At 52.1% G+C, this 27,293-nt stretch overlaps 1 protein-coding gene across 3 annotated transcripts in view; it reads right to left on the bottom strand.

Annotated features, from left to right (window-relative positions):
* NEURL4 (neuralized E3 ubiquitin protein ligase 4) overlaps positions 1-27,293 on the bottom strand; it is a 64,875-nt gene that overhangs the window by 18,629 nt on the left and 18,953 nt on the right. For all 3 annotated transcript variants that reach the window (XM_060255347.1, XM_060255348.1, XM_060255349.1), the window contains 10 exons: positions 26,177-26,375; positions 23,605-23,681; positions 20,740-20,818; positions 16,344-16,519; positions 14,232-14,360; positions 13,940-14,085; positions 10,675-10,890; positions 9,852-9,950; positions 6,781-6,930; positions 4,110-4,274 (listed from right to left, as the gene is read on the bottom strand). In XM_060255347.1, the coding sequence (XP_060111330.1) occupies positions 4,110-4,274; positions 6,781-6,930; positions 9,852-9,950; positions 10,675-10,890; positions 13,940-14,085; positions 14,232-14,360; positions 16,344-16,519; positions 20,740-20,818; positions 23,605-23,681; positions 26,177-26,375 (1,436 nt within the window). The remainder of the gene's footprint in view (positions 1-4,109; positions 4,275-6,780; positions 6,931-9,851; positions 9,951-10,674; positions 10,891-13,939; positions 14,086-14,231; positions 14,361-16,343; positions 16,520-20,739; positions 20,819-23,604; positions 23,682-26,176; positions 26,376-27,293) is intronic.

Raw genomic sequence — 27,293 nt, 5'->3', positions numbered from 1 at the left:
GGGGAAGCCCCAGCATGTGCCACCCCCACCAATGCACACCTGCCCCCCCCCGCACAGATTTAAAGACTTCCTTAAATGCGGCACTAACTGCTGCAGCCTTACACGGAATCACATCCGGCCATTTTGCTCTGACATCCCTGCCCTTCTAGAGAGGAGGCCCTGAGATCCCATGGGAGACGCTGACTTTTTGCAATGGCAGGATCAAAGGGTCACCTGCGGAGGGGCGTGCATCAGCCCGATTAATCACCTGCATGGGACAGCACTGGAAGCGCCATGCAAGACAACAATAAAATGGGAGAGAGACTGTGAGCTTCCTGCCTTGTGCAGGGAGTTGGACTAGATGACCCTAGAGGTCCCTTCCGACTCTACGATTACTTCCTTCCTTCTGGCTTCCTTGAAAGGTGGTGGGCTCTCCTTCCTTGGAGGTTTTTAAGCAGAGGCTAGATGGCCATCTGACAGCAATGAGGATCCTGTGAATTGAGGGGGAGGGGTTTGTGAGTTTCCTGCATTGTGCAGGGGGTTGGACTAGATGGCCCTGGAGGTCCCTTCCAACTCTATGATTCCTTCCTTCCAGCTTCCTCGGGAGGTGGTGGGCTCTCCTTCCTTGGAGGTTTTTAAGCAGAGGCTAGATGGCCATCTGACAGCAATGAGGAGCCTGTGAATTTAGGGGGAGGGGTTTGTGAGTTTCCTGCACTGTGAAGGGGGTTGGACTAGATGACCCTAGAAGTCCCTTCCAACTCTAGCATTCTATGATTCTAACTTCCTGACCATTAGAGCGATTTCTCAGTGGAACAGGCTTCCTCCTTGGGAGGTGGTGGGCTCTCCTTCCTTGGAGGTTTTTAAGAAGAGGCTAGATGGCCATCTGACAGCAATGAGGAGCCTGTGAATTTAGGGGGAGGGGTTTGTGAGTTTCCTGCATTGTGAAGGGGGTTGGACTAGATGACCCTAGAAGTCCCTTCCAACTCTAGGATTACTTCCTTCCTTCTGGCTTCCTTGAAAGGTGGTGGGCTCTCCTTCCTTGGAGGTTTTTAAGCAGAGGCTAGATGGCCATCTGACAGCAATGAGGATCCTGTGAATTGAGGGGGAGGGGTTTGTGAGTTTCCTGCATTGTGCAGGGGGTTGGACTAGATGGCCCTGGAGGTCCCTTCCAACTCTATGATTCCTTCCTTCCAGCTTCCTCGGGAGGTGGTGGGCTCTCCTTCCTTGGAGGTTTTTAAGCAGAGGCTAGATGGCCATCTGACAGCAATGAGGAGCCTGTGAATTTAGGGGGAGGGGTTTGTGAGTTTCCTGCACTGTGAAGGGGGTTGGACTAGATGACCCTAGAAGTCCCTTCCAACTCTAGCATTCTATGATTCTAACTTCCTGACCATTAGAGCGATTTCTCAGTGGAACAGGCTTCCTCCTTGGGAGGTGGTGGGCTCTCCTTCCTTGGAGGTTTTTAAGAAGAGGCTAGATGGCCATCTGACAGCAATGAGGAGCCTGTGAATTTAGGGGGAGGGGTTTGTGAGTTTCCTGCATTGTGAAGGGGGTTGGACTAGATGACCCTAGAAGTCCCTTCCAACTCTAGGATTACTTCCTTCCTTCTGGCTTCCTTGAAAGGTGGTGGGCTCTCCTTCCTTGGAGGTTTTTAAGCAGAGGCTAGATGGCCATCTGACAGCAATGAGGATCCTGTGAATTGAGGGGGAGGGGTTTGTGAGTTTCCTGCATTGTGCAGGGGGTTGGACTAGATGGCCCTGGAGGTCCCTTCCAACTCTATGATTCCTTCCTTCCAGCTTCCTCGGGAGGTGGTGGGCTCTCCTTCCTTGGAGGTTTTTAAGCAGAGGCTAGATGGCCATCTGACAGCAATGAGGAGCCTGTGAATTTAGGGGGAGGGGTTTGTGAGTTTCCTGCACTGTGAAGGGGGTTGGACTAGATGACCCTAGAAGTCCCTTCCAACTCTAGCATTCTATGATTCTAACTTCCTGACCATTAGAGCGATTTCTCAGTGGAACAGGCTTCCTCCTTGGGAGGTGGTGGGCTCTCCTTCCTTGGAGGTTTTTAAGAAGAGGCTAGATGGCCATCTGACAGCAATGAGGAGCCTGTGAATTTAGGGGGAGGGGTTTGTGAGTTTCCTGCATTGTGAAGGGGGTTGGACTAGATGACCCTAGAAGTCCCTTCCAACTCTAGGATTACTTCCTTCCTTCTGGCTTCCTCGAGAGGTGGTGGGCTCTCCTTCCTTGGAGGTTTTTAAGAAGAGGCTAGATGGCCATCTGACAGCAATGAGGAGCCTGTGAATTTAGGGGGAGGGGTTTGTGAGTTTCCTGCACTGTGAAGGGGGTTGGACTAGATGACCCTAGAAGTCCCTTCCAACTCTAGCATTCTATGATTCTAACTTCCTGACCATTAGAGCGATTTCTCAGTGGAACAGGCTTCCTCCTTGGGAGGTGGTGGGCTCTCCTTCCTTGGAGGTTTTTAAGAAGAGGCTAGATGGCCATCTGACAGCAATGAGGAGCCTGTGAATTTAGGGGGAGGGGTTTGTGAGTTTCCTGCATTGTGAAGGGGGTTGGACTAGATGACCCTAGAAGTCCCTTCCAACTCTAGGATTACTTCCTTCCTTCTGGCTTCCTCAAGAGGTGGTGGGCTCTCCTTCCTTGGAGGTTTTTAAGCAGAGGCTAGATGGCCATCTGACAGCAATGAGGAGCCTGTGAATTTAGGGGGAGGGGTTTGTGAGTTTCCTGCATTGTGAAGGGGGCTGGACTAGATGACCCTAGAAGTCCCTTCCAACTCTAGGATCCTATGATTCTAACTTCCTGACCATTAGAGCGATTCCTCAGTGGAACAGGCTTCCTCCTTGGGAGGTGGTGGGCTCTCCTTCCTTGGAGGTTTTTAAGCAGAGGCTAGATGGCCATCTGACAGCAATGAGGGGCCTGTGAATTTAGGGGGAGGTGTTTGTGAGTTTCCTGCCTTGTGCAGGGGGTTGGACTCGATGACCATGGAGGTCCCTTCCAACTCTAGGATTCTATGATTCCTCCCAGCCTTATCTGACTGCAAAAAATGCAAACAGCAGCTCCAGGCCGAGGGTTTGATTACTCTCCAGTGTGGTGCAGTGGCTAAAAGTATCAGGCTAGGATTTGGAAGACTCAGATTCAAATTCCCACTTTGTGCCATGGAAGCTTGCAGGGAGTCCTTGGGTCAGTCACTTTCTTTCAGCCTGGCCTACCTCTCAGAGTTCTTGTGAGGATAAAATGGAGAAGAGAAGGAGGTTGGCTGCTTGGGAGGTGGGGGGGGGGGGGAAGACAGGGCAGAAATGAATTCAATAATCCTCTGAAATGGGAGAGCATAGAATCATAGAATCCTAGAGTTGGAAGGGACCTCCAGGGCCATCTAGTCCAACCCCCTGCACAATGCAGGAAACTCACAGACACCTCCCCCTAAATTCACAGGCCCCTCATTGCTGTCAGATGGCCATCTAGCCTCTGTTGAAAAACCTCCAAGGAAGGACAGCCCACCACCTCCTGAAGAATCATAGAATCCTAGAGTTGGAAGGGATCTCTAGGGTCATCTTGTCCAACGCCCTGCACAATGCAGGAAACTCACAAACCCCTCCCCCTAAATTCACAGGATCCTCATTGCTGTCAGATGGCCATCTAGCCTCTGTTGAAAAACCTCCAAGGAAGGAGAACCCACCACCTCCCAAGGAGGAAGCCTGTTCCACTGAGGAACTGCTCTATCGGTCACGAAGTTCTTCCTAATGTTGAGCTGGAAGCTCTTCTGATTTAATTCCAACCTTTTGGTTCTGGTCCTACCTTCCGGGGCCACAGAAAACAATTCCAACCATCCTCTATATCAGGGGTGCCCAACGGTTGCTCTCCAGATGTTTTTTTTGCCTACAACTCCCATCAGCCCCAGCCATCGGCCATGCTGGCTGGGGCTGATGGGAGTTGTAGGCAAAGAACACATCTGTTGAGCTACCATTGGCCACCCCTGCTCTATAGGACAGCCGTTCAAGTACTTGAAGATGGCGATCGAGCAGCTGGACCCTCCCTCCAGGACAGGAAGAGAAGTGGACGGCGGGGAGGGCTGCTTGCCCAAAAAGGGACGCCCCCACCCCGCACTCCTGCCTGACCCACCTGAAAGAGCTGCTGCGGAGGGAGGGGCTGGGCGACCACCACAATGCCCTGGTTGTAGCTGGAGACGCGAGTGGCTGTCAGGTTGCCGCTGGACAGCAGAATGTTCTTGCCGTGGTTCTCGAGGAACTGCATGGAGGACGTCACCGGAGGGACCTCGTTCTCACACTGCCAGAGAGAGGGAGGGAGGGAGAACAAGGAGGGGGGTTGGAGCTTTCAGGTGGAGAGGAAGAAGGCGGCCGGCCTCTTCTGGTCTTTCTGGATGTCTGGCTTCACTGCTTCTCCAGACTCTGCCCAACAAACCTTCTCCGTTTTCAAGGAAAGCTTTGACATCTTTATTGACTATTTTGCTACTCTATCCTTCCCTCCTGTTAGGAACCCCAAAGCAGCACATTTAGAAGCCTCGGAGGAGGGAAGGGATGTCCAGTCAAGGCCTGCTTAGGGTGACCCTGCAGAGTTTGCCCAGCGAGAGAGGTTCAGAGGTGGCTGGCCCTTGCCTGCCTCTGCGTAGCGACCCTGGACTTCCTTGGTGGTCTCCCGGCCAAGAAGGACCCAGGGCTGACCCTGCTTAGCTCCTCAGAGCTGACCATCCAGGGCAGGGCTATTTAGAAGCTTATCCACCTGAAAACCCCAACAATGGACACTAGAAGCCCTCCCACGGTTGCGGCCCCCCGCCAAAGCATCAAGACGACAGAGCATCAGTGCCCCAGGCAGAAGAACATAAGAGAAGCCATGTTGGATCAGGCCAATGGCCTATCCAGTCCAACACTCTGTGCCACACAGGGACCAAGAAACCCCAGGTGCCAACAGGAGGTCCATCAGTGGGGCCAGGACACTAGAAGCCCTCCCACTGTTGTGCCCCTCCCCCAAAGCATCAAGACGACAAAGCATCACTGCCTGAGACAGAAGAACAGAAGAGAAGCCATGTGGGATCAGGCCACTGGCCCATCCAGGCCAACACTCTGTGTCACACAGTGGCCAAAAAACCCAGGGGCCATCAGGAGGTCCATCAGTGGGGCCAGGACACTAGAAGCCCTCCCACTGTTGTGGCCCCTCCCCAAGCATCAAGATGACAGAGCATCACTTCCCCAGGCAGAAGAACAGAAGAGGAGTCATGTTGGATAAGGCCAATGGCCCATCCAGTCCAACACTCTGGGTCACACAGTGGCCAAAAACCCCCAGGTGCCATCAGAAGGTCTATCAGTGGGGCCAGGACACTAGAAGCCCTCCCACTGTGCCCCCCCAAGCACCAAGAATACAGAGCATCATTGCCCCAGACAGAGAGTTCCAAAGATATGCTGTGGCTAATAGCCACTGATGGAAGAAGAAGAAGAAGAAGATATTGGATTTATATCCCGCCCTCCACTCCGAAGAGTCTCAGAGCGGCTCACAATCTCCTTTACCTTCCTCCCCCACAACAGACACCCTGTGAGGTGGGTGGGGCTGGAGAGGGCTCTCACAGCAGCTGCCCTTTCAAGGACAACCTCTGCCAGGGCTATGGCTGACCCAAGGCCATGCTAGCAGGTGCAAGTGGAGGAGTGGGGAATCAAACCCGGTTCTCCCAGATAAGAGTCTGCACACTTAACCACTACACCAAACCTCTGCTCCATATTTTTATCCAATCCCCTCTTGAAGCTGGCTATGCTTGTAGCCGCCACCACCTCCTGTGGCAGTGAATTCCCTGTGTTAATCACCCTTTGGGTGAAGAAGGACTTCCTTGTATCCGTTCTAACCCGATGTCAAGAGTCACTCCATCTTTGTTCCTCTTGCCATATATACCTGAATATTTATTTATTTATTTATTTATTTATTTATTTATTTATTTATTTATATTAAGATTTATACCCCGCCCTTCTCACCTAGGTGTCTCAGGGCGGCTTACAACACAATAATGCTATACAATGCATAATAATGTTATACAATGCTAACGCTTGTGCTTTGCTATGCTGGCTTTGAAGCATTTTGCTGCTTATCTGGAGGGAGGATGGCATGTCTGAGAACTGGCTAGTTACTACGCAACCAAGGTCAAGGGAACTGAGGGGCGATAAGAGCACCTGGGGTGATGACAGAATAACAGTGAACCCGCGCAAAAATCTCCGCTTAGCTTGGCGCGCTCGGCTTGAATTGTAACGGTCAGGGCAAAGGTTTATAAGAGCAAGGAACCGGCAGGAGAGCCAGTTCCGACAACGCCTGTATCTGCCTACGATGCTGGAGTAAAGATCTTGAACTATACTTGTCTTTTCCTTGCCTCTGGGTCTGACACCCGACTGCTCAGCAATTTCACGGAGTGCCCACAAGTTCTCGTATCGCGAGAAAGGGAGAAAAGGACTTCTTTCTCTGCCTTCTCTATCCCGTGCATAATCCTGTCAACCTCTGTGTAGGACATGAAGAGTGAGGAAAGAGGACCTTCCCAGGCGGGCACTGCAGAGTTGTGGCACCGCAAGAGGAAGGGGACCTCTCTCGGCAGCGACCACATGGGTTGTCCCGCAAACAGCCTCTTCCGGAGAGGGTCTCTCAGGGTTCAGAGAGAAGGAGGCAGACGCTGGGACCACCAGCTTTCCCCACCCCATCTGCGCACCGTAAACGGGAGTGGGGGGAGAAGGAAGACAGGACTCCCGACCCAAAAACGTCACCCCTGACTCTTCCCCCAGATGCTGTTCATTTGAGCACTTACGGGCATGGCTTCCTCCTCCTCCTCCTCTTCGCTGAAGGGCTCTGACGTGACCGAGGGGGGTTTGGTGCCGTCCGCCTCTTCCAGGGTGCTGGAGCTCACGATGGAGACCGACGTGACCCGGCCGTAGAGGTCCAGCACCACGTAGACGTTCTGGAGCCAGAGAGGCAGATGGGAAGATCTCCTTCGCTCACACACACCTTCCCCCCCCCCCCCAAATCTTTCCCTTGTTGCCCGCTATGCTGCGGGCTCCTGCCCAAACACCACCAAAGCGGTGCCTTCCCCTCTCCCCCCCTCTGCTCGGCCTCCACATCACCTGGGACAAAAGCCTAAAGGCACTAGCTGCACTTGCCTTCTTGGTACCTCAGCATCTGCCTAGAGCTCCCAGGGGGAAGCCGAAAGAGAATGAAACCAACAGGATCCACAACACAAGACCATTACGCTAGACCAGGGGTCTCCAACATGGCACCCAGGGGCACTTAGGATCATAGAGCTGGAAGGGATCCCCAGGGTCATCTAGTCCAACCCCCTGCACAATGCAGGAAACTCACAAACCCCTCCCCCTAAATTCACAGGATCCTCATTGCTGTCAGATGGCCATCCAGCCTCTGTTTAGAAACCTCCAAGGAAGGAGAGCCCACCACCTCCCGAGGAAGCCTGTGGGAACTTAGAATAATAGAATTATAGAGTTGGAAGAGACCTCCAGGGTCATCTAGTCCAACCCCGTGCACAATGCAGGAAACTCACAAACACCTCCCCCTAAATTCACAGGATCTTCATTGCTGTCAGATGGCCCTCTAGCCTCTGTTGAAAAACCTCCAAGGAAGGAGGGACGGTGGAGGGACGGTGGCTCAGTGGTAGAGCATCTGCTTGGGAAGCAGAAGGTCCCAGGTTCAATCCCCGGCATCTCCAAAAAAGGGTCCAGGCAAATAGGTGTGAAAAACCTCAGCTTGAGACCCTGGAGAGCCGCTGCCGGTCTGAGAAGACAATACTGACTTTGATGGACCAAGGGTCTGATTCGGTATAAGGCAGCTTCATATGTTCATATGTTCAAGGAGAGCCCACCACCTCCCAAGGAAGCCTGTGGGAACTTAGAATAATAGAATCACAGAGTTGGAAGAGACCTCCAGGGTCATCTAGTCCAACCCCCTGCACAATGCAGGGAACTCACAAAGACCTCCCCCTAAATTCACAGGATCTTCATTGCTGTCAGATGGCCATCCAGCCTCTGCTGAAAAACCTCCAAGGAAGGAGAGCCCACCACCTCCTGAGGGAGCCTGTTCCACTGAGGAGCTGCTTTATCAGAGTCATAGAATCCTAGAGTTGGAAGGGACCTCCAGGGTGATCTAGTCCAACCCCCTGCACAATGCAGGAAACTCACAAATCCCTCCCCCTAAATTCACAGGATCTTCATCGCTGTCAGATGGCCATCTAGCCTCTCTTGAAAAACCTCCAAGGAAGGAGAGCACACCACCTCCTGAGGGAGCCTGTTCCACTGACGAACCGCTCTAAACTCACAAACCCCTCCCCCTAAATTCACAGGATCTTCATTGCTGTCAGAGGGCCATTCAGCCTCTGTTTAAAAACCTCCAAGGAAGGAGAGCCCACCACCTCCCAAGGAGGAAGCCTGTTCCATGGAGGAACCGCTCTAACAGTCAGGAAGTTCTTCCTAATGTTGAGCCAGAAACTCTTTTGATTTAATTTCAACCCCTTGGTTCTGGTCCTACCTTCTGGGGCCACAGAAAACAATTCCGCACTGTCCTCTAGATCAGGGGTGGCCAACAGCGGCTCTCCAGATGTTTTTTGCTTACAACTCCAATCAGCCCCAGCTAGCATGGCCAATGCCTGGGGCTGATGGGAGTTGTAGGCAAAAAAATCTGGAGAGCTACTGTTGGCCACCCCTGCTCTAGATGACAGCCCTTCAAGGACTTGAAGATGGTGATCCAACACCTCTCAGCCGCCTCCTCTCCAGGCTAAACATCCCCAGCTCCTTCAACCTTTCCTCACAGGACTTGGTCTCCAGACCCCTCACCTTCACTTGGCGACACCTTTCCTGGCGCTCACCAAGTGCATTTGGAAAGCAGGCAGAGCCAGGTGGGGATTGGCCACTGGAGATTTGATTGGCTGTGCAGATTTTCTAAAATGTTGCTTTGGCAGCAGCCGGCACCAAATCAGAAAGGTCTCCTCTGAGTGACCAAAGGGAAGTTGCAGCAGCCATTCTGTGGCTGTGCCCACCGTGCCAAAGATGCCCCCAGGCTCAAAAAGATCAGGGACCCAGCACTATAGGATGAAGAAGAAGACCGTAGATTTATACCCCGCCCTCCTCTCTGTATCAGAGTCTCAGAGTGGCTCACAATCTCCTTTCCTTCCTCCCCCACAACAGACACCCTGTGAGGTGGGCGGGGCTGAGAGGGCTCTCACAGCAGCGGCCCTTTCAAGAACAACTCCTGTGAGAGCTATGGCAGACCCAAGGCCATTCCAGCAGCTGCAAGTGGAGGAGGAGGAGGAGAAGACCGTAGATTTATACCCCACCCTCCTCTCTGAATCAGAGTCTCAGAGCGGCTCACAGTCTCCATCTTCTTCCCACACAACAGACACCCTGTGAGGTGGGCGGGGCTGAGAGGGCTCTCACAGCAGCTGTCTTTTCAAGGACAACTCCTGCAAGAGCTATGGCTGACCCAAGGCCATTCCAGCAGCTGCAAGTGGAGGAGAAGAGCACAGATTTATACCCCGCCCTTCTCTCTGAATCAGTCTCAGAGCAGCCTACAATCTCCTTTTCCTTCCTCCTCCACAACAGACATCCTGTGAGGTGGGTGGGGCTGAGAGGACTCTCCCAAGAAGGTACCCTTTCAAGGACACCTCCTGCAAGAGCTATGACTGACCCAAGACCATTCCAGCAGCTGCAGGTGGAGGAATGTGGAATCAAACCCAGCTCTCCCAGGTAAGAGTCCACACACTTCACCACTACACCAAACTGGCTCACAAATGCCCAAAGTCTGCACCAGTCAAGAGAAAGACCCCATCTCCTGGGGCAGAATACCGGACCTTTCATGAGCGTGGGAAGCAGCCCTCACCTTAGCCACCCCAGTCGCTGCAGGCCCCATGTCCTCCCCGTCGATCAAGATGTGCATGGTGTCGTCGGTGCAGTGCTTCACGCCTATGCGGCTCCCCACCTGCCGGAAGAACCAGAGTCACTGCAGAGTCAGCTGCCAGGCTACAGCAGGCCCCAGCGCAGGAGAGGGCCCGGAGGGTGCAGGGACTTGGCTAACAACCTTCAGACAGCCATTTTCGTAACCTCTTTGACATCCGTGAGCACCGAAGGCTGCCTCAGCGCCTCACTCAAAGGAGGTAGAGCCATGTCGGTTTGCAGCGGAACAGCCATACTCACATCCAGCAGCACCATAGAGCTCGAAAGCTCACCCCCCCAAAACCATGTTGGTCTCTAAGGTGCAACTGACACAAAGCCCCTGCCCCCCCCCCCATTCCACCAGACAGCATTTCTACCCACACGGCAGCACCTTGAACCGAGGGAGGGGCTCTTCTGCATTTGCCCTGCATTCATTCATCGACATCCCACTTTCCTCCTCCCAGCTGGGATCGAACACCATTCTCCCTCTGTTTTATCCTCCCAACAACCTTGTGAGGTAGGCCAGGTGGAGAGTTTCTGACAGGCCCACCGTCGCCATGAGAACTTGCAAACCTACAACTTACAAACTTCTTTGCAAACCTACAACCTTCACCACCTCTCCTCTGTCCCCCTTTTTGCAAACCTACAACCTTCACCACCTCTCCTCTGTTCCCCTTTTTGCAAACCTACAACCTTCACCACCTCTCCTCTGTTCCCCTTTCTGCAAACCTCTCCAGCCGAGTCCCAGAGGCCTTCCCTGTCACACTCACCCCAAGGCGCTCCAGCGAGCACCCGTAGTTCTGCTTCTGCAGGATGCCGTTGCGCCGCACCTCAGTGCCCGTCACCAGCCACGTCACCTTGGAGCGGAGCTCGAGGACGGAGGAGGGCAGCCCAGTGACTGCGTAAGGGGCATCCAACGGCAGGAAGGTGGTCAGCCCCATGTGAACGGAGCCGGACCACTTCTCGTCCAGTTCGTCGATTTTCACCTAGAAGGACGGTGGGAGGGAGGGTCAATGCTTATGGACACAGGGGTCGAGGTCATCATGGGGTGCGGGGCCTTGTCAGTAGTGGCCCCGTCTACATGGGACACCCGTCCCCTCGAAGGTCACCTGCCACCGACTTTGCTATCAATGCGGTACCAGACCAGGACATTTCTATTCACCAAAGCTTTTAACTACAACCTCGATCGCATCACCATTGAGATGAAATCCATCGGTTTTCTCACTTGTAGGCACTTTTATGGATATTTAAACACACACACACTGCCGTTCAATGCTGCCGATACTGTTCCCCAACTGCTGTTTCCCCCATTTATACAGGACACATTTATTGGTAAAAGAAGACGATGATGATATTGGACCCCACCCTTCACTCTGAATCCCAGTGTCTCAAAGTAGCATACAATTTCCTTTCCCTTCCTCCCACACAACAGACACCCTGTGAGGTGGGTGGGGCTGAGAGAGCTCTTACAGATGCTGCCCTTTCAAGGACAACTCCTAGGAGAGCTATGGCTGACCCAAGGCCATTCCAGCAGGTGCAAGTGGAGGAGTGGGGAATCAAACCCGGTTCTCCCAGATAAGAGAGCTCTGGCTGACCCAAGGCCATTCCAGCAGCTGCAAGTGGAGGAGTGGGGAATCAAACCCGGTTCTCCCAGATAAGAGAGCTCTGGCTGACCCAGGGCCATTCCAGCAGCTGCAAGTGGAGGAGTGGGGAATCAAACCCGGTTCTCCCAGATAAGAGAGCTATGGCTGACCCAAGGCCATTCCAGCAGCTGCAAGTGAAGGAGTGGGGAATCAAACCCGGTTCTCCCAGATAAGAGAGCTCTGGCTGACCCAAGGCCATTCCAGCAGCTGCAAGTGGAGGAGTGGGGAATCAAACCCAGTTCTCCCAGATAAGAGAGCTCCGGCTGACCCAAGGCCATTCCAAAAGCTGCAAGTGGAGGAGTGGGGAATCAAACCCGGTTCTCCCAGATAAGAGAACTATGGCTGACCCAAGGCCATTCCAGCAGCTGCAAGTGGAGGAGTGGGGAATCAAACCCGGTTCTCCCAGATAAGAGAGCTCTGGCTGACCCAAGGCCATTCCAGCAGGTGCAAGTGGAGGAGTGGGGAATCAAACCCGGTTCTCTCAGATAAGAGAGCTCTGGCTGACCCAAGACCATTCCAGCAGCTGCAAGTGGAGGAGTGGGGAATCAAACCCGGTTCTCCCAGATAAGAGAGCTATGGCTGACCCAAGACTATTCCAGCAGGTGCACGTGGAGGAGTGGGGAATCAAACCCGGTTCTCCCAGATAAAGGTCCACATAATTAGGGTCTGTAGAATCTTTCGGGCTCAAGTGCCGTGTTCTGCTGGAGAAACTTTCTCCAGTAGAACACGGCACTTGACCCCGAAAGATTCTACAAACCCTAATGATGTTGCCAGCCGTGAAAACCTGAGATCTTTGATAAAGGTCCACATCCTTCACCACTACACCAAACTGGAAAACAAACAAACCAGCCTCAGCTGGGGGCGGGGCAGGTGTTTAACTGCAGCGGCTGCTTTCCTGTGCTGGTTTAAACTGAAATAAATAAGATATGATTGATAAACCCCAGAAGAGAGAAGTGACGGGTAGGGAATGCTGCGAGAAGTGACTGGTGGGGAACGATCCACGTCCACTAACTAAAAGCTGATAAGACACGGCTCTTTAAAAACAAGACAATGGCAAACCAACCACCCCGTCGAAAGTCTGCCGTGAAAACGTGAAAGCAACGTCACCCCAGAGTCGGGAACGACCGGTGCTTGCACAGGGGACGACCTTTTTAATTTATGTATTGCCTTGACCTGGGTGGCCCCGGCTAACCTGATCTCAGAAACGAAGCAGAGTCGGCCCTGGTCGGTACTTGGATGGGAGACCAGCAAGGAAGTCCAGGGTCCCTACGCAGAGGCAGGCAATGGCAAACCACGTCTCTTGCCTTGAAACCCCTCCAGGGCAGCTCTAACTCAGAAGTCCGCCCATTTCTCTACTGCTCTAAGCTTCTGCTGTCAGTCTCCCACTCTGCTTTGTGAAGCTTCCGGAATGATGGGTGTGAGAAACGCCATTTTAGTCAGTGGTGGTGCTTCATTTGGCAGGGGTCAGTAAATCCCTCAGCAGGCTTTGTAGCCTCCCTCCAAACCCCCCCTCCCTTCCAGAGCCAAACCAACAACTCTAGGGGGAAAGTCTCCTAGAGAGGCAGGAAGTGCTTTTGTTCTTTGCATGTGTGTTAGCAGGAAGAGAAGGGCAGTTGGAGGCCAGATTTGAACGGGGGCTCGAGCGAGCATGTGGTGAGCAATGGAGGCTCCTGCCTGGGAGGGCCCAGGCAGGCAGACTAAGTAAGTAATTCACAAGACAGGGCAAGTTTAGATCAGGGCCAGCAGGACGCGTTTATAACACATTTTGTTTGTCAGGCTGTTTGCTGTGCGTGTGCTGTGCTGTGCTGTGCTAACTTTTTAAACGCAACTGTTTTTGTTTTGTTTTTCTTTCCCTATCCTTTTCCCTTTTTAAATAAATATATTTTTACTGTTTAAAATGCTGGCAGTCAAACTCTGTACCACATAGATCCCCAAACCGCTTTAGACCACGCTGGGTGGAGAAGGGGGCCCCGGGGAAGGGGGAAGGCATGCAGTTGGATAAGGTGCCAATCCTCCAGGGGTGCCCCAAAGAAGCGCTGAGGTCTCTGTGAAACCCAAGTGCAGGGTGGCAGAGGACCTTGAGGCCTGGCCTCATAGCTGGAGAGGGGGATTGGGAGTCCTGTTCCTCTCAATCTGAACCCCGGGACTGAGCAGGTGGTGGCAGCGCGCCCAAGGGGCAGGAGGAGAAATAGCTCCCTCCAGGAGTTGGCGACTCAATAGGGAGCTGACGGGACCGGGTCTGAAGGCACAATCGGGCCGGTTCCGCCACAATGGGGGACAAGACCTTCGGCGTAGATCAGCAGATCCCGCGACGCCTGTCTAAGCAGGGACCCCGTCGCTTCTCCCCCCTTGTGCTCCCGTCAGCGCCTCTCTCCCGTGCAGGCGCCCTCACCTCAAACACCTCCTCCGTCTTCAGCTCCTTCATGCTAAAGACGATGCCGTGGCAGTACCCGGCCACGCGCACGGCCCGACACCCGTCGTCCTGGAAGGCCACGTTCTTGCCGCAGCTGGTGTGGAAACGGTGGGCCACCCCGGGCACTAGAAGAGAACACAGCAGAGTCTGTGAGTCAGCCCCACCCCTGGAAGCCAGGAAAGCTTGACCCCCCCCCTCACTTCCCCAGAGCCGCGGGGAGACAGATGCGCTGGGGGAGGGGGGGGGACGCAGCCGGCTCAGGGTTTCCCACCTGGCGAATGGATGGGGAAAGATTTCTCAGTGATGTTGCTGGTGGACAGGCTGTTGTCCATGGGTCCGGTGGCGCTGGTGATGGACACCTGGACACACTGGCCATACAAGTCTATCACAGCGTAGACCTCTGCATCGCACGGGGGGAGGGAAAAGGGGATAAGTCCGCGTTAGCACGAGAGGCAGGAGACCGGCAGCCGAGGGGAGTCTCTCTCCCTTCCCCGAGAGTCCGCACAGTCGCCAGCGCAGAGGCTCTTCGGTGCTGACCTCCCCCCCACCCTCCACCCCCCCCCCCCCCGGAAGCATCTCTCAAAAAAAAAAATGACTTCTTCATTTACAGAATTTACAGGCCACCTTTCTCACAGGGACAAGAAGCAGATTATGCAGAGCGAGCTGGTACGACTGGGACATTCAAAGCGGGACGCTCAAAAAATGCATTAGGATTTTAGCGGGGCTTTTTTTTTTTTGTAGCAGGAACTCCTTTGCATATCAAGCCACACACACCCCCTGACGTAGCCAATCCTCTCCAAGAGCTTACAGGGCTCTTGGTACAGGGTCTACTTTAAGCTCCAGGAGGATTGGCTACATCAGGGGGGGTGTGGCCTCAAAGGAGTTCCTGCTACAAAAGAAGCCCTGCATTTGCGTATTGGGCCACGCCCCCTGATGTCAGCCAATCCTCCAAGAGCTTACAGGGCTCTTCGTACAGGGCCTGCTGTAAGCTCCAGGAAGATTGGCTACCTCAGGGGGTGTGGCCTAATATGCAAAAGTTCCTGCTACAAAAAAAGTCCTGGATTTTAGAAGTCTGCAACCACCAGAAAAAAACCTGAAGCTCAGCGCTACTATTTACACGACAAATTAAGTGATGCAGAAAAATGACATAACAGGATCCTGCCAACAGCATGCACAGCGGTCTAGACCATCGTCTCTAATGGTTTATTATCCAAGTAAGTTTGTGTACCATTTTGTACAGGGCAACCCTATTCCCTGTGCAGAATTCCACGCCCGAGAACATTGGGACAACCCCCACCCCCCCAACTTCAAGTCTAGGCTCACCGGGTCTCAACTTGCTGAGATGGAGAGAGAGAAAAAGCTCTCGGGCTTGTAGCAGAGAGCTCAATCAAAGCGTCAGCCGTGTGCGCTGCAGCAGTGAAAAAGGCAAACTCTGAGGTGATTGCGAAAGGCTGAAGAGTCTGGGACCTCTCAGTTTAGAAAAGAGACGACTAAGCGGGGGATATGATCAGGTTTGTAAAACTGTGAACGGGATGCAGAGAGGCCAAGGCCTTCCCCTGAGAAGAACATTGGAAGAGCCCTGAAGGATCAGACCAGGGAGGGTCCATCTAGTTGAACCTCCCGCCTCACACAGTGGCCAACCAGTTCCTTCTCAAGGCCAGCAACAGGGCAGAGAGGCTGAGGCCTTCCCCTGAGAAGAACATTGGAAGAGCCCTGAAGGATCAGACCAGGGAGGGTCCATCTAGTTGAACCTCCTGCCTCACAAAGTGGCCAACCAGTTCCTTCTCAAGGCCAGCAACAGGGCAGAGAGGCCAAGGCCTTCCCCTCAGAAGAACATTGGAAGAGCCCTGAAGGATCAGACCAGTGAGGGTCATCCAGTCCAGCATCCTGCCCCCACACAGGGACCAACCAGTTCCTCCGGAGGGCCAACACAGAGGCTGAGGCCTTCCTCTGACGTTGCCTCCTGGCACTGGGATTCAGAGGTTGATTGCTTTTAGTCACCACGGCTAGCAGTCCCTCATAGACCTGTCTTCCACGAATCTACCTAATCCTCTTCTAAAGCCATCTGTGCCTGCAGCCATCACTACATCCTCTACGGCAAATTCCACTTTTTAACCATTTGTCACGTAAAGCAGCATTTCCTTTTGTCCATCCTGAATCTGCTGCCCGTTGGCTTCGCAGGAGGCCCCCAAGCGAAAGGATTTCAGGAGAGGGAAAGAAAGCTCTTTGTTGGTTCTCTCCACAGCTGTACATAATTTTATAAACTCATAAATATTTAGGTCCTTCGATGCTGCAGGATAAACCAAAGAGACGTTCTGATCCACAGGCTCTGCCAGTCAAAGCACACCCCCTCACATGCACACACTCGTGCCCAGGTTCTCACCCTTCCCTGGAGGCAGCCCTGAGCAGGCCACACCCTGGTCGACACCATTGATGAAGTAGTGCAGGTCGCCCTTGGCTGTGCGCATCATGCCGATGCGGGACCCCGTGGTCAGCGAGTCCAAGTCGCAGCCGTAATTGTTGCGCATGGTGTTGCCGTCTTGCATGATGGCGGTGCCGCTGGAACGGAAGGAAAGAGATGCGAGATGTGAACGTATGAAGCTGCCTTCTACTGAGTCAGAACCCTCTTTGGTCCATCCAAGTCAGTCTTGTCTACTCAGACTGACAGTGGCTCTCCAAGGTTTCAGGCTGAGGTTTTTCACGCCTACTTGCCTGGACCATTTTATAGCTGGAGATGCCGGGGATTGAACCTGGGACTTTCTGCTAACTAACCAGATGCTCTACCACTGAGCCACCGGCCCTCCCCAAACATATGAAAAAATGAAGCTGCCTTCTACTGAATCAGACCCCCCTGGGTCCCTCAAAGTCAGTCTTGTCTACTCAGACTGGCAGCGGCTCTCCAGGGTCTCAAGCTGAGGTTTTTTTCACACCTACTTGCCTGGATCCTTTTTAGTTGGAGATGCCGGGGATTGAACCTGGGACCTTTTGCTTACCGAGCAGATGCTCTACCACTCAGCCACCATCCTCCCTAAAGGGTGACTCCGTAGTGCTAAATATGTGAACATATATGAACCTATGAAGCTGCCTTCTACTGAAACAGACCCCCCGCGGTACATCAAAGTCAGTCTTGTCTACTCAGACTGGCAGTGGCTCTCCAGGGCCTCAAGCTGAGGTTTTTCATGCCTGCTCGCCTGGACCCTTTTTAGTTGGAGATGCCGGGGATTGAACCTGGGACCTTCTGCTTACCAAGCAGATGCTCTACCACTGAGCCACCATCCCTCCCCTTAAGTCAGTACTGTCTACTCAGACTGGCAGCGGCTCTCCAGGGTCTCCAGCTGAGGTTTTTCACGCCTCCTTGCCTGGACCCTTTTTAGTTGGAGATGCCGGGGATTGAACCTGGGACCTTCTGCCTACCAAGCAGATGCTCTACCACGCAGCCACCGCCCCTCCCAAGATGCAGCAGCACACCTGTGAGCACAGAGGGGGGCCTTCCCATCCTGCAAATGTCCCCCAATTCCGCTACGAGCTGACAATGACAACAGCGCAGGGACTCTTCCATTATCTTCTCAGCCCTCAACTCCATCTTTGAGTTAGAGGACGGGGGCAGATGCAGCAGCCACCTATGACTGCTCACAACAAGCCCCTTCTGCTCCCAGCATGCCCTCTGCCCCCCACATCCCTTTCACTGCAGGGAACAGGCTCCTCTGAGGCTCCAGGCCTTTTCAAGTCACCCGGTAAAAGGCAGGAGCTTTGCTTTCTCTGCAATATGCTGGCTCTCTACAGACAGGAATTCATTATGGATGTATGGAGCAGCCCAAACAGCAAGATCATAATCACAGACCCCTCTCTGTTGCTGCCACCGCCCCGGCGTTCATTGACCTGCTCCCTGCATTGGAGCCTTTTCGATATCAATAGATCTTCCAGTTACATTCTGGGGCTCGTGGTACCTTGAAGACCAACAAAGTTTAAAGCTTTCTTTCCCTCCCCCTCAATATTAAATATTTTTATTTTTGACATAATATACAACATAAGGACAGCAACACAATAACAATGACACAAATGTTATAACAACACAAAAACACAAGCTAGATTTTTGGTTCATGCAACTACGGCTAGGTACTGGAAGACACCACAAATACCTAAGGAGGAAGAATTTGTGCAAAAAAATGTTGGAAAGAGCTGAAATGGACTTTCAACAAAACTGTTTGCAACAAAGTTCAATCGATGTAAAGAGCTTTGGCAGCCCATGTACGATTGGTTGAGCATGCAGAAAGAGTAGTAATAAAGGAGAGGGGTGATGGAAGAGAAGTTTTATGAAACTGATAGATGAACTTAGAAGAAGAATCAGATCAAAGTTCTCTTCCCCCAAAATGTTTATGTGTATTTTTCATTTATTGTTTTTGTGTTGTTACAACATTTGTGTCATTGTTATTGTGTTGCCGGATACAAGCTTTCATTAGCCACTGATGGACCTCTGCTCCATATTTTTATCCAATCCCCTCTTGAAGCTGCCTATGTTTGTAGCCGCCACCACCTCCTGTGGCAGTGAATTCCACATGTTAATCCCCCTTTGGGTGAAGAAGGACTTCTTTTTATCCGTTTTAACCTGACTGCTCAGCAATTTCATGGAATGCCCACGAGTTCTTGTACTGTGAGAAAGGGAGAAAAGTACTTCTTTCTCTGCTTTCTCCATCCCATTCATAATCTTGTAAACCTCTCATGTCACCCCGCAGTTGACGTTTCTCCAAGCTAAAGAGCCCCAAGCGTTTCAACCTTTCTTCATAGGGAAAGTGTTCCAACCCTTTGATCATTCTAGTTGCCCTTTTCTGCACTTTTTCCAATGCTATAAAATCCTTTTTGAGGTGCAGTGACCAGAATTGCACACAGTATTCCAAATGAGACCGCACCATCGATTTATACAGGAGCATTAAATAAAAGTTGGTTGGTCTTCGAGGTGCCCCTAGACTGGAGCTTCGTTCTGTTGCTTTGGACCAACACGGCTGCCCCCACCTGACTCTATCTTCCTGTGACCCTGGTTGGTTAGCAGAAGCTTTTCTTTGCTAATGGGAGGAGTATCTTCTAACACACCTCTTGCCGAAGGCGAGAACCTCTGCCGGTGGAACAGCTCCACGAGACCCCTCCCTTTGCTATTCTCCCAGGCTTTTTAACGGGGCCTACTACTTTGAGGCCTGGTTGAACATATGAAGCTGCCTTATACTGAATCAGACCCTCCTTGGTCCATCAGTCAGTCTTGTCTACTCAGACTGGCAGTTGCTCTCCAGGGTCTCCAGCTGAGGTTTTTCACACCTTTTTGCCTGGACCCTTTTTTGGAGATGCCAGGGATTGAACCTGGGACCTTCTGCTTACCAAGCAGATGCTCTACCACTGAGCCACCGTCCCACCTTTGGATGGACTGGATGGGCCTTTGGCCTGATCCAACATGGCTTCTCTTATGTTCTTCTGTGACAGATTGTTGGACTGGATGGGCCATTGGCCTGATCCAACATGGCTTCTCTTATGTGACATAGAGTGTTGGACTGGATGGGCCACTGGCCTGATCCAACATGGCTTCTCTTATGTTCTTATGTGACAGATTGTTGGACTGGATGGGCCATTGGCCTGATCCAACATGGCTTCTCTTATATGACATAGAGTGTTGGACTGGATGGGCCACTGGCCTGATCCAACATGGCTTCTCTTATGTTCTTATGTGGCACAGATTGTTGGACTGGATGGGCCATTGGCCTGATCCAACATGGCTTCTCTTACGTGACATAGAGTGTTGGACTGGATGGGCCACTGGCCTGATCCAACATGGCTTCTCTTATGTTCTTATGTGACACAGAGTGTTGGACTGGAGGGGCCACTGGCCTGATCCAACAGGGCTCCTCTTATGTTCTTATGTGACACAGAGTGTTGGACTGGATGGGCCATTGGCCTGATCCAACATGGCTTCTCTTATGTGACATAGAGTGTTGGACTGGATGGGCCACTGGCCTGATCCAACATGGCTTCTCTTATGTTCTTATGTGACACAGAGTGTTGGACTGGAGGGGCCATTGGCCTGATCCAACATGGCTTCTCTCATGTTCTTATGTGACACAGAGTGTTGGACTGGAGGGGCCATTGGCCTGATCCAACATGGCTTCTCTCATGTTCTTATGTGACACAGAGTGTTGGACTGGAGGGGCCATTGGCCTGATCCAACATGACTTCTCTTATGTTCTTATGTGACACAGAGTGTTGGACTGGATGGGCCATTGGCCTGATCCAATATGACTTCTCTTATGTTCTTATGTGACACAGAGTGTTGGACTGGAGGGGCCATTGGCCTGATCGAATATGACTTCTCTTATGTTCTTATGTGACACAGAGTGTTGGACTGAATGGGCCACTGCCTGATCCAACAGGGCTTCTCTCATGTTCTTATGTGACACAGGCTGCTGTGATCAGTTCTGTATTTCCGGAGGGGGAGGTTCCTTATTTGCAAAGAGTGCTTTGTGGGTTATGGGGCATTAAAAACAAAACAAAACCAAAAATCCCAAAAGTATCTTAGCGGCAAGAGCAAGGTTAAAACATGTTGAAACAAAACAAAATACATCTGCAGGGGATGGGGGGGAAATGCAAACAGAAGTTCTAGAACTCCAGGTGGGGGGAGGGGGCTACACCATAAGCCCCTCTCTTAAGTGTTTAAGATGAGTCCTTTTCTGCCTGTCTTCGCCACCCCCACCCCCCAGCTGACGAGCTTGGCTTGTTTTGCACTCCTCCCTTCTACTCACCTCAGCATCCACGTGTCATAGTCAATGTCCGTCATGGTGTTGGGGAACTCCAGGTCCTCTGGACGGATGGCGGTCACACCTGACAGGGACAAGGAAGGGGATGAGGAAGGAGGAGGAACCAAGAGCCTTGCCACAGAAAGAAGCCGTCTTTTTGGGGAGCGCTTCAGGATCTGGCTTCTCTTATGTTCTTCTGTGACACAGTGTTGGACTAGATGGGCCATTGGCCTGATCCAACATGGCTTCTCTTATGTGACATAGAGTGTTGGACTGGATGGGCCACTGGCCTGATCCAACATGGCTTCTCTTATGTTCTTATGTGACACAGAGTGCTGGACTGGAGGGGCCTTTGGCCTGATCCAACAGGACTTCTCTTATGTTCTTATGTGACACAGAGTGCTGGACTGGAGGGGCCACTGGCCTGATCCAACAGGGCTTCTCTTATGTTCTTATGTGACACAGAGTGTTGGACTGGAGGGGCACTGGCCTGATCCAACAGGGCTTCTCTTCTGTTCTTATGTGACTCAGAGTGTTGGACTGGAGGGGCCACTGGCCTGATCCAACATGGCTTCTCTTATGTTCTTATATGACACAGAGTGTTGGACTGGATGGGCCATTGGCCTGATCCAACAGGGCTTCTCTTATGTTCTTATGTGACAGAGTGTTGGACTGGAGGGGCCACCGGCCTGATCCAACAGGGCTTCTCTTATGTTCTTAGGTGACACAGAGTGTTGGACTGGAGGGGCCACTGGCCTGATCCAACATGACTTCTCTTATGTTGTTATGTTCTGGCACTAAAGTTGTGAGCTCCTGCATCAATGAGTGTGCTCTGGGGCCATTTTTCCTGAGTGGAGACAAAAATGTGTGACCTGGAGGCTAAAAAACTGTGAGCTAGCTCACGCTAACTCAGCTTAGAGGGAACCTTGCTCATCAGTAGCCAGACTATTACTGTACCAGGGCAGATGCCTCCTAGGGTCCCACCCTCTGATGTCAGCAACAGCCAAGAGGGCTTTTTCCATCAGTTCCGAGACTGTGAAAATTGTCTGCTGTCCCCCAGACCTGGACACTTGGTCTGCCTCAGGGGCCATGAAAGCCCCTGGAGATTTCCTTTCGAGTCTGCTGGGGAAAGCTGCCCTGACGGTCAGCAGTGCTGTTGCTTCGAATGCCTGTTTGGAGTATTCTTCTGACAGACAAGCCCTGTGGCGCAGAGGGTTGAAGCTGCAGTCCTAAGCCCTGCTCACAACCTGAGTTCGATCCCTGGCAGAAGCTGGGTTTTCAGGTAGCTGGCTCGAGGTTGACTCAGCCTTCCATCCTTTCAAGGTCGGTGAAATGAGTTCCCAGCTTGCTGGGGGGAAAGCGTAGAGGACTGGGTGAGGCAATGGCAGACCACCCCGTAAAAAAGTATGCCGTGAAAACGTTGTGAAAGCAACGTCACCCCAGAGTCGGAAACGACTGGTGCTTGCACAGGGGACCTTTCCTTTTTCCTCTGACAATTAGGTGGCTGTTCCAGAGGTGGTTGTATCTCTTCCCAAAGAGTTTTTTCTGGCACCAGTTTCAGGCGCCTGGCAGAAAACTTTTTATATTCTTTAGCACGTTGCTGATTTCATGGCGGTTTTGCATTTTATATTTGACTCCATATTCTCTGTTGTGGAGGGACTGGTTTCTGTGTTTCCTTACTCCACTTCGTAACAACATATGGCAACTTTGATATGTGTTGCTTTTTAGATAGGAGGATAGACAGACAGACAGAAGAAGATGGATGGACAGATAATGATGATGATGATATTGGATTTATATCCCACCCTATACTCTGAATCTCAGTCTCAGAGTGGTCACAATCTCCTTTACCTTCCCCCTCCCCCCGACAACAGAGACCCTATGAAGTAGGTGGGAATGAGAGAGCTCTTACAAGCAGCTGCCCTTTCAAGGACAACTCCTGCGAGAGCTGTGGCTGAGCCAAGGCCATTCCAGCAGCTGCAAGTGGAGGAGTGGGGAATCAAACCTGGTTTACCATCCCCGCCACAACAGACACCCTGTGAGGTGGGTGGGCCTGATCCCTTTCAAGGACAACTCTTACGAGAGCTTTGGCTGAGCCAAGGCCATTCCAGCAACTGTGAGTGGAGGAGTGGGGAATCAAACCCGGTTCTCCCAGATAAGAGTCCACACGCTTAACCACCGCACCAAACTGGCTCTCACAATCTCCTTTACCTTCCTCCCTGACAACAGACACCCTGTGAGGTAGGTGGGGCTGGAGAGGGCTCTCCCAGAAGCTGCCCTTTCAAGGACAACCTCTGCCAGAGCTACGGCTGACCCAAGGCCATTCCAGCAGCTGCAAGTGGAGGAGTGGGGAATCAAACTGGGTTTTCTCAGATAAGAATCCGCACACTTAACCACTGCACCAAACTGGCTCTCAAAGACAGACAGACAGACAGATAGATGGATCCAGAGGGCAGCCATGTTGGTCTGCAGCAGAAGAGCTGGATTCGAGACCAGGAGCATCTTAAGAGACTAACCAGATTTCCAGAGTCAGGAACTTTGTCTCTGACGAAGGGAGCTCTGCCTCTTACGGCTCAAAATTCTTGCTGGCCTCTAAGGTGTTACTCCAGTCTAGCTTCTCAAACCACAGTGCTGTTGTGAAAATGGGTTCAGCGCCCTGGGATGGACTGGCCTGCTAACAGCACCCCCTTTTTTTTGCCGGGTGAAAAGCCCTGCTGTTAGCAAAACAGATCCAAGGGCTCCAACCGTCTTTTCGAGTCTGCGGCCACCTCAAATGCCCTGAAGGGAGAATGCAGATCGAAAGCACTCCACTCAAGGAAACGCCCACACAGAAGCGTTCTAAACAAACAAGCCTGTGTCTCCCCAACTCACCTGCTTCAATGGAGCCCGACCAGCGATCTACCATCTTCTGAATGGCAATTTCAAACAGTTCCCCGTCTCGGAGAGGTCTGCAGGGAAATTGGAAGTGGGGGACATATGAACATACGAAGCTGCCTTCTACTGAATCAGACCCCCCCCTTGGTCCATCAAACTCAGTATTGTCTACTCAGACTGGCAGCGGCTCTCCAGGGTCTCCAGCTGAGGTTTTTCACGCCTTTTTGCCTGGACTCTTTTGAGTTGGAGATGCTGGAGATTGAACCTGGGACCTTCTGCTTACCAATAGATGCTCTACCACTGAGCCACCGCCCCTCCTCTAATATGAACAGATGAAGCTGCTTTATACTGAATCAGACACCCCTCGGTCCATCAAACTCACTACTGTCTACTCGGACTGGCAGCGGCTCTCCAGGGTCTCAAGCTGAGGTTTTCCACGCCTACTTGCCTGGACCCTTTTTAGTTGGAGATGCTGGGGATTGAACCTGGGACCTTCTGCTTACCAAGCAGATGCTCTATCCCTGAGCCAACGTCCCTCCCCATGAAGCTGCCTTCTACTGAATCAAACCCTCGGTCCATCAAAGTCAGTCTTGTCTACTCAGACTGGCTGCGGCTCTCCAGGGTCTCTAGCTGAGGTTGTTCCCACATACACACATATATACACACACACACACATATATATACACGCTGTGGCTAATAGCCACTGATGGACCTGTGTTCCATATTTTTATCTACACCCCTCTTGAAGGTGGCCATGCTTGTGGCCACCACCACCTCCTGTGGCAGTGAATTCCACATGTTAATCACCCTTTGGGTGAAGAAGAACTTCCTTTTCTCCGTTTTAACCTGACTGCTCAGCAATTTCATTGAATGCCCACGAGTTCTTGTATTGTGAGAAAGGGAGAAAAGGACTTCTTTCTTTACTTTCTCCATCCCATGCATAATCTTGTAAACCTCTTTCATGTCACCCTGCAGTTGACGTTTCTCCAAGCGAAAGAGCCCCAAGCGTTTTAACCTTTCTTCATAGGAAAAGTGTTCCAAACCTTGAATCATTCTAGTTGCCCTTTTCTGCACTTTTTCCAATGCTATAATATTCTTTTTGAGGTGCAGTGACCAGAACTGCACACAGTACTCCAAATGAGACTGCACCATCAATTTATACAGGGGCATTATGATACTGGCTGATTTGTTTTCAATTCCCAGCATGGCGTTGGCCTTTTTTATTGTAACCGCACACTGACTCGACATTTTCAGTGAGTTATCTACCACGACCCCAAGATCTCTCTCTTGGTCAGTCTCTTGGTCTTGCTGACAGATACCAAAAGGGCAGTCAGTCCCATGAGCTCTTTCAACGTAACTAAGAGAGGGACTTCCATGCCCTCTCTGTCCACTTGAAAATGCTACCCAGTTTTACTGCTCTAGCCTCTGATTGGCTGAGATACACGAACAAAGCTCAACCAAACTTTTGGGCTGCTCTCTACCCTCTCCCTGTATGAGCCCTGTAGGTCTTTATGATCAGTGACCCAACAACTTTTGGCAATACCCGGCCCCAGAGACGTCCATGTGGCCACGACGAGGGCCGGGGCCTTTTCAGCACTGGCCCCTGCCTGGTGGAATGAGTTCCCTGGAGATCTGGGGCCTGTGGGATCTTTTGCCAGGCTTTCAGCTGAGGCAGGTGGATGTCACTTGTTACCGGCCTCCCCCTCTTCATTCCATCCCAGGGCTATAAGATCTGTTGGACCTGGACAAGAGGCCATGTCTGGGAGGCAGAACCTGCCATTTTAGTCTCTATCGTCACTCTGCACTGGTAGATGTTAAATATTTTAAATTGGCCTTTTATTTTTATTGTTGATTTGTTTTATGGGAAGAGCGGGCTAAAAATCGAATGAAATAAAAATAAAAGAAAGAAAGAAGAAGATATTGGATTTATATCCCGCCCTCCACTCCAAAGAGCCTCAGAGTGGCTCACCATCTCCTTTCCCTTCCTCCCCCACAACAGACACCCTGTGAGGTATGATATTGGATTTATATCCCGCCCTCCACTCCGAAGAGTCTCGGAGCGGCTCACAATCTCCTTTCCCTTCCTCCCCCACAACAGACACCCTGTGAGGTAGATGAAGATATTGGATCTATATCCCGCCCTCCACTCCGAAGAGTCTCAGAGCGGCTCACAATCTCCTTTCCCTTCCTCCCCCACAACAGACACCCTGTGAGGTAGATGAAGATACTGGATTTATATCCCGCCCTCCAGAGCGGCTCACAATCTCCTTTCCCTTCCTCCCCCACAACAGACACCCTGTGAGGTAGATGAAGATATTGGATTTATATCCCGCCCTCCACTCCATTGGATGGACTGGATGGGCCACTGGCCTGATCCAACATGGCTTCTCTTATGTTCTTAAGCAAGCCCCCTGCAATCCAATCAACGCAGTCTGTTTTCCCATGCTCCCAACTGTCCGGCTACCCTACTGGTTTGCAGAGCAGACGTCCGGTTTTAGGATTAGCAACATGGAGAGCGAAAGGGAAGGGGGAACTGGGGGCACAGCTTGGCTCCTGGCTGCTAACTGACCGGTTTGAGATGACAATGGCGTCGTTGAACTCGCTTCGGCAGTTCTGGCGCAGCGCCGTGCGCCCCCCGTTGGTGATGACCGCGTTGTTGCCGTGGAGCTGGTGGAAGCGCAGGTCGCTCCCCGAAGCAACTGAGGACGGGCTGCTGGGAGACAGCTGGTTGTTCCCTTCTGACAGGTCATCCGAAAGAGGGGGGAGATCTGTGGAGGAAGCATCACACCTCACGGACGTGCAACGCAGTTCCAAAACCTTGCCCCAAATACCACCTACCTACGGGCCCCGCGAAGGCCCATCTGAGTCCGGCTTTTTCTGCCAGAGCTCGGATTGAAGCGGGGCATGCCACCTGCAAGGGAGAGCACTGCCACTTGCAGAACAAACGCACAGAACGCAACTCAGCGTTTCCCCCAATCGCATCAAACAGCAGAAACCAAAAGTGTTGGAGTCGACCCTTCCCACACAGCCTGCTCAGTCCCCAGCCTGAATCATAAAATCCTAGCGTTGGAAGGGACCTCCAGGGTCATCTAGCCCAACCCCCTGCACAAGGCAGGAAACTCACAAACCCCTCCCTCTAAATTCACAGGATCTTCATTGCTGTCCGATGGCCATCCAACCTGTTTAAAAAACCCCAAGGAAGGAGAGCCCACCACCTCCCGAGGAGGAAGCCTGTTCCACTGAGGAGCCACTCTCACGGTCAGAAAGTTAATCACAGAATCAGAGTTGGAAGGGACCTCCAGTCCAACCCCTCTGCACAATGCAGGAAACTCACAAACACCTCCCCCTAAATTCACAGGATCCTCATTGCTGTCAGATGGCCATCTAGCCTCTGTTGAAAAACCTCCAAGGAAGGAGAACCCACCACCTCCCAAGGAAGCCTGTTCCACTGAGGAACCGCTCTAACGGTCATCTAGTCCAACCTCCTGCATAATGACGGGAACTCACAAATGCCTCCCCCTAAATTCACAGGATCTTCATTGCTGTCAGGTGGCCATCCAGCCTCTGCTTAAAAACCTCCAAGGAAGGAGAGTCCACCAGCTCCTGAGGAAGCCTGTTCCACTGAGGAACTGCCCTTAACAGTCATAGAGTCACAGAGCTGAAAGGGACCTCCAGGGTCATCTAGT

This window comes from Heteronotia binoei, chromosome 15 (assembly GCF_032191835.1).
Source record: "Heteronotia binoei isolate CCM8104 ecotype False Entrance Well chromosome 15, APGP_CSIRO_Hbin_v1, whole genome shotgun sequence".
In the NCBI taxonomy this organism is placed as follows: domain Eukaryota; kingdom Metazoa; phylum Chordata; class Lepidosauria; order Squamata; family Gekkonidae; genus Heteronotia; species Heteronotia binoei.
Note: the sequence above shows the minus strand (reverse complement) of the source record. Positions and strands in the feature narration are given on the sequence as shown.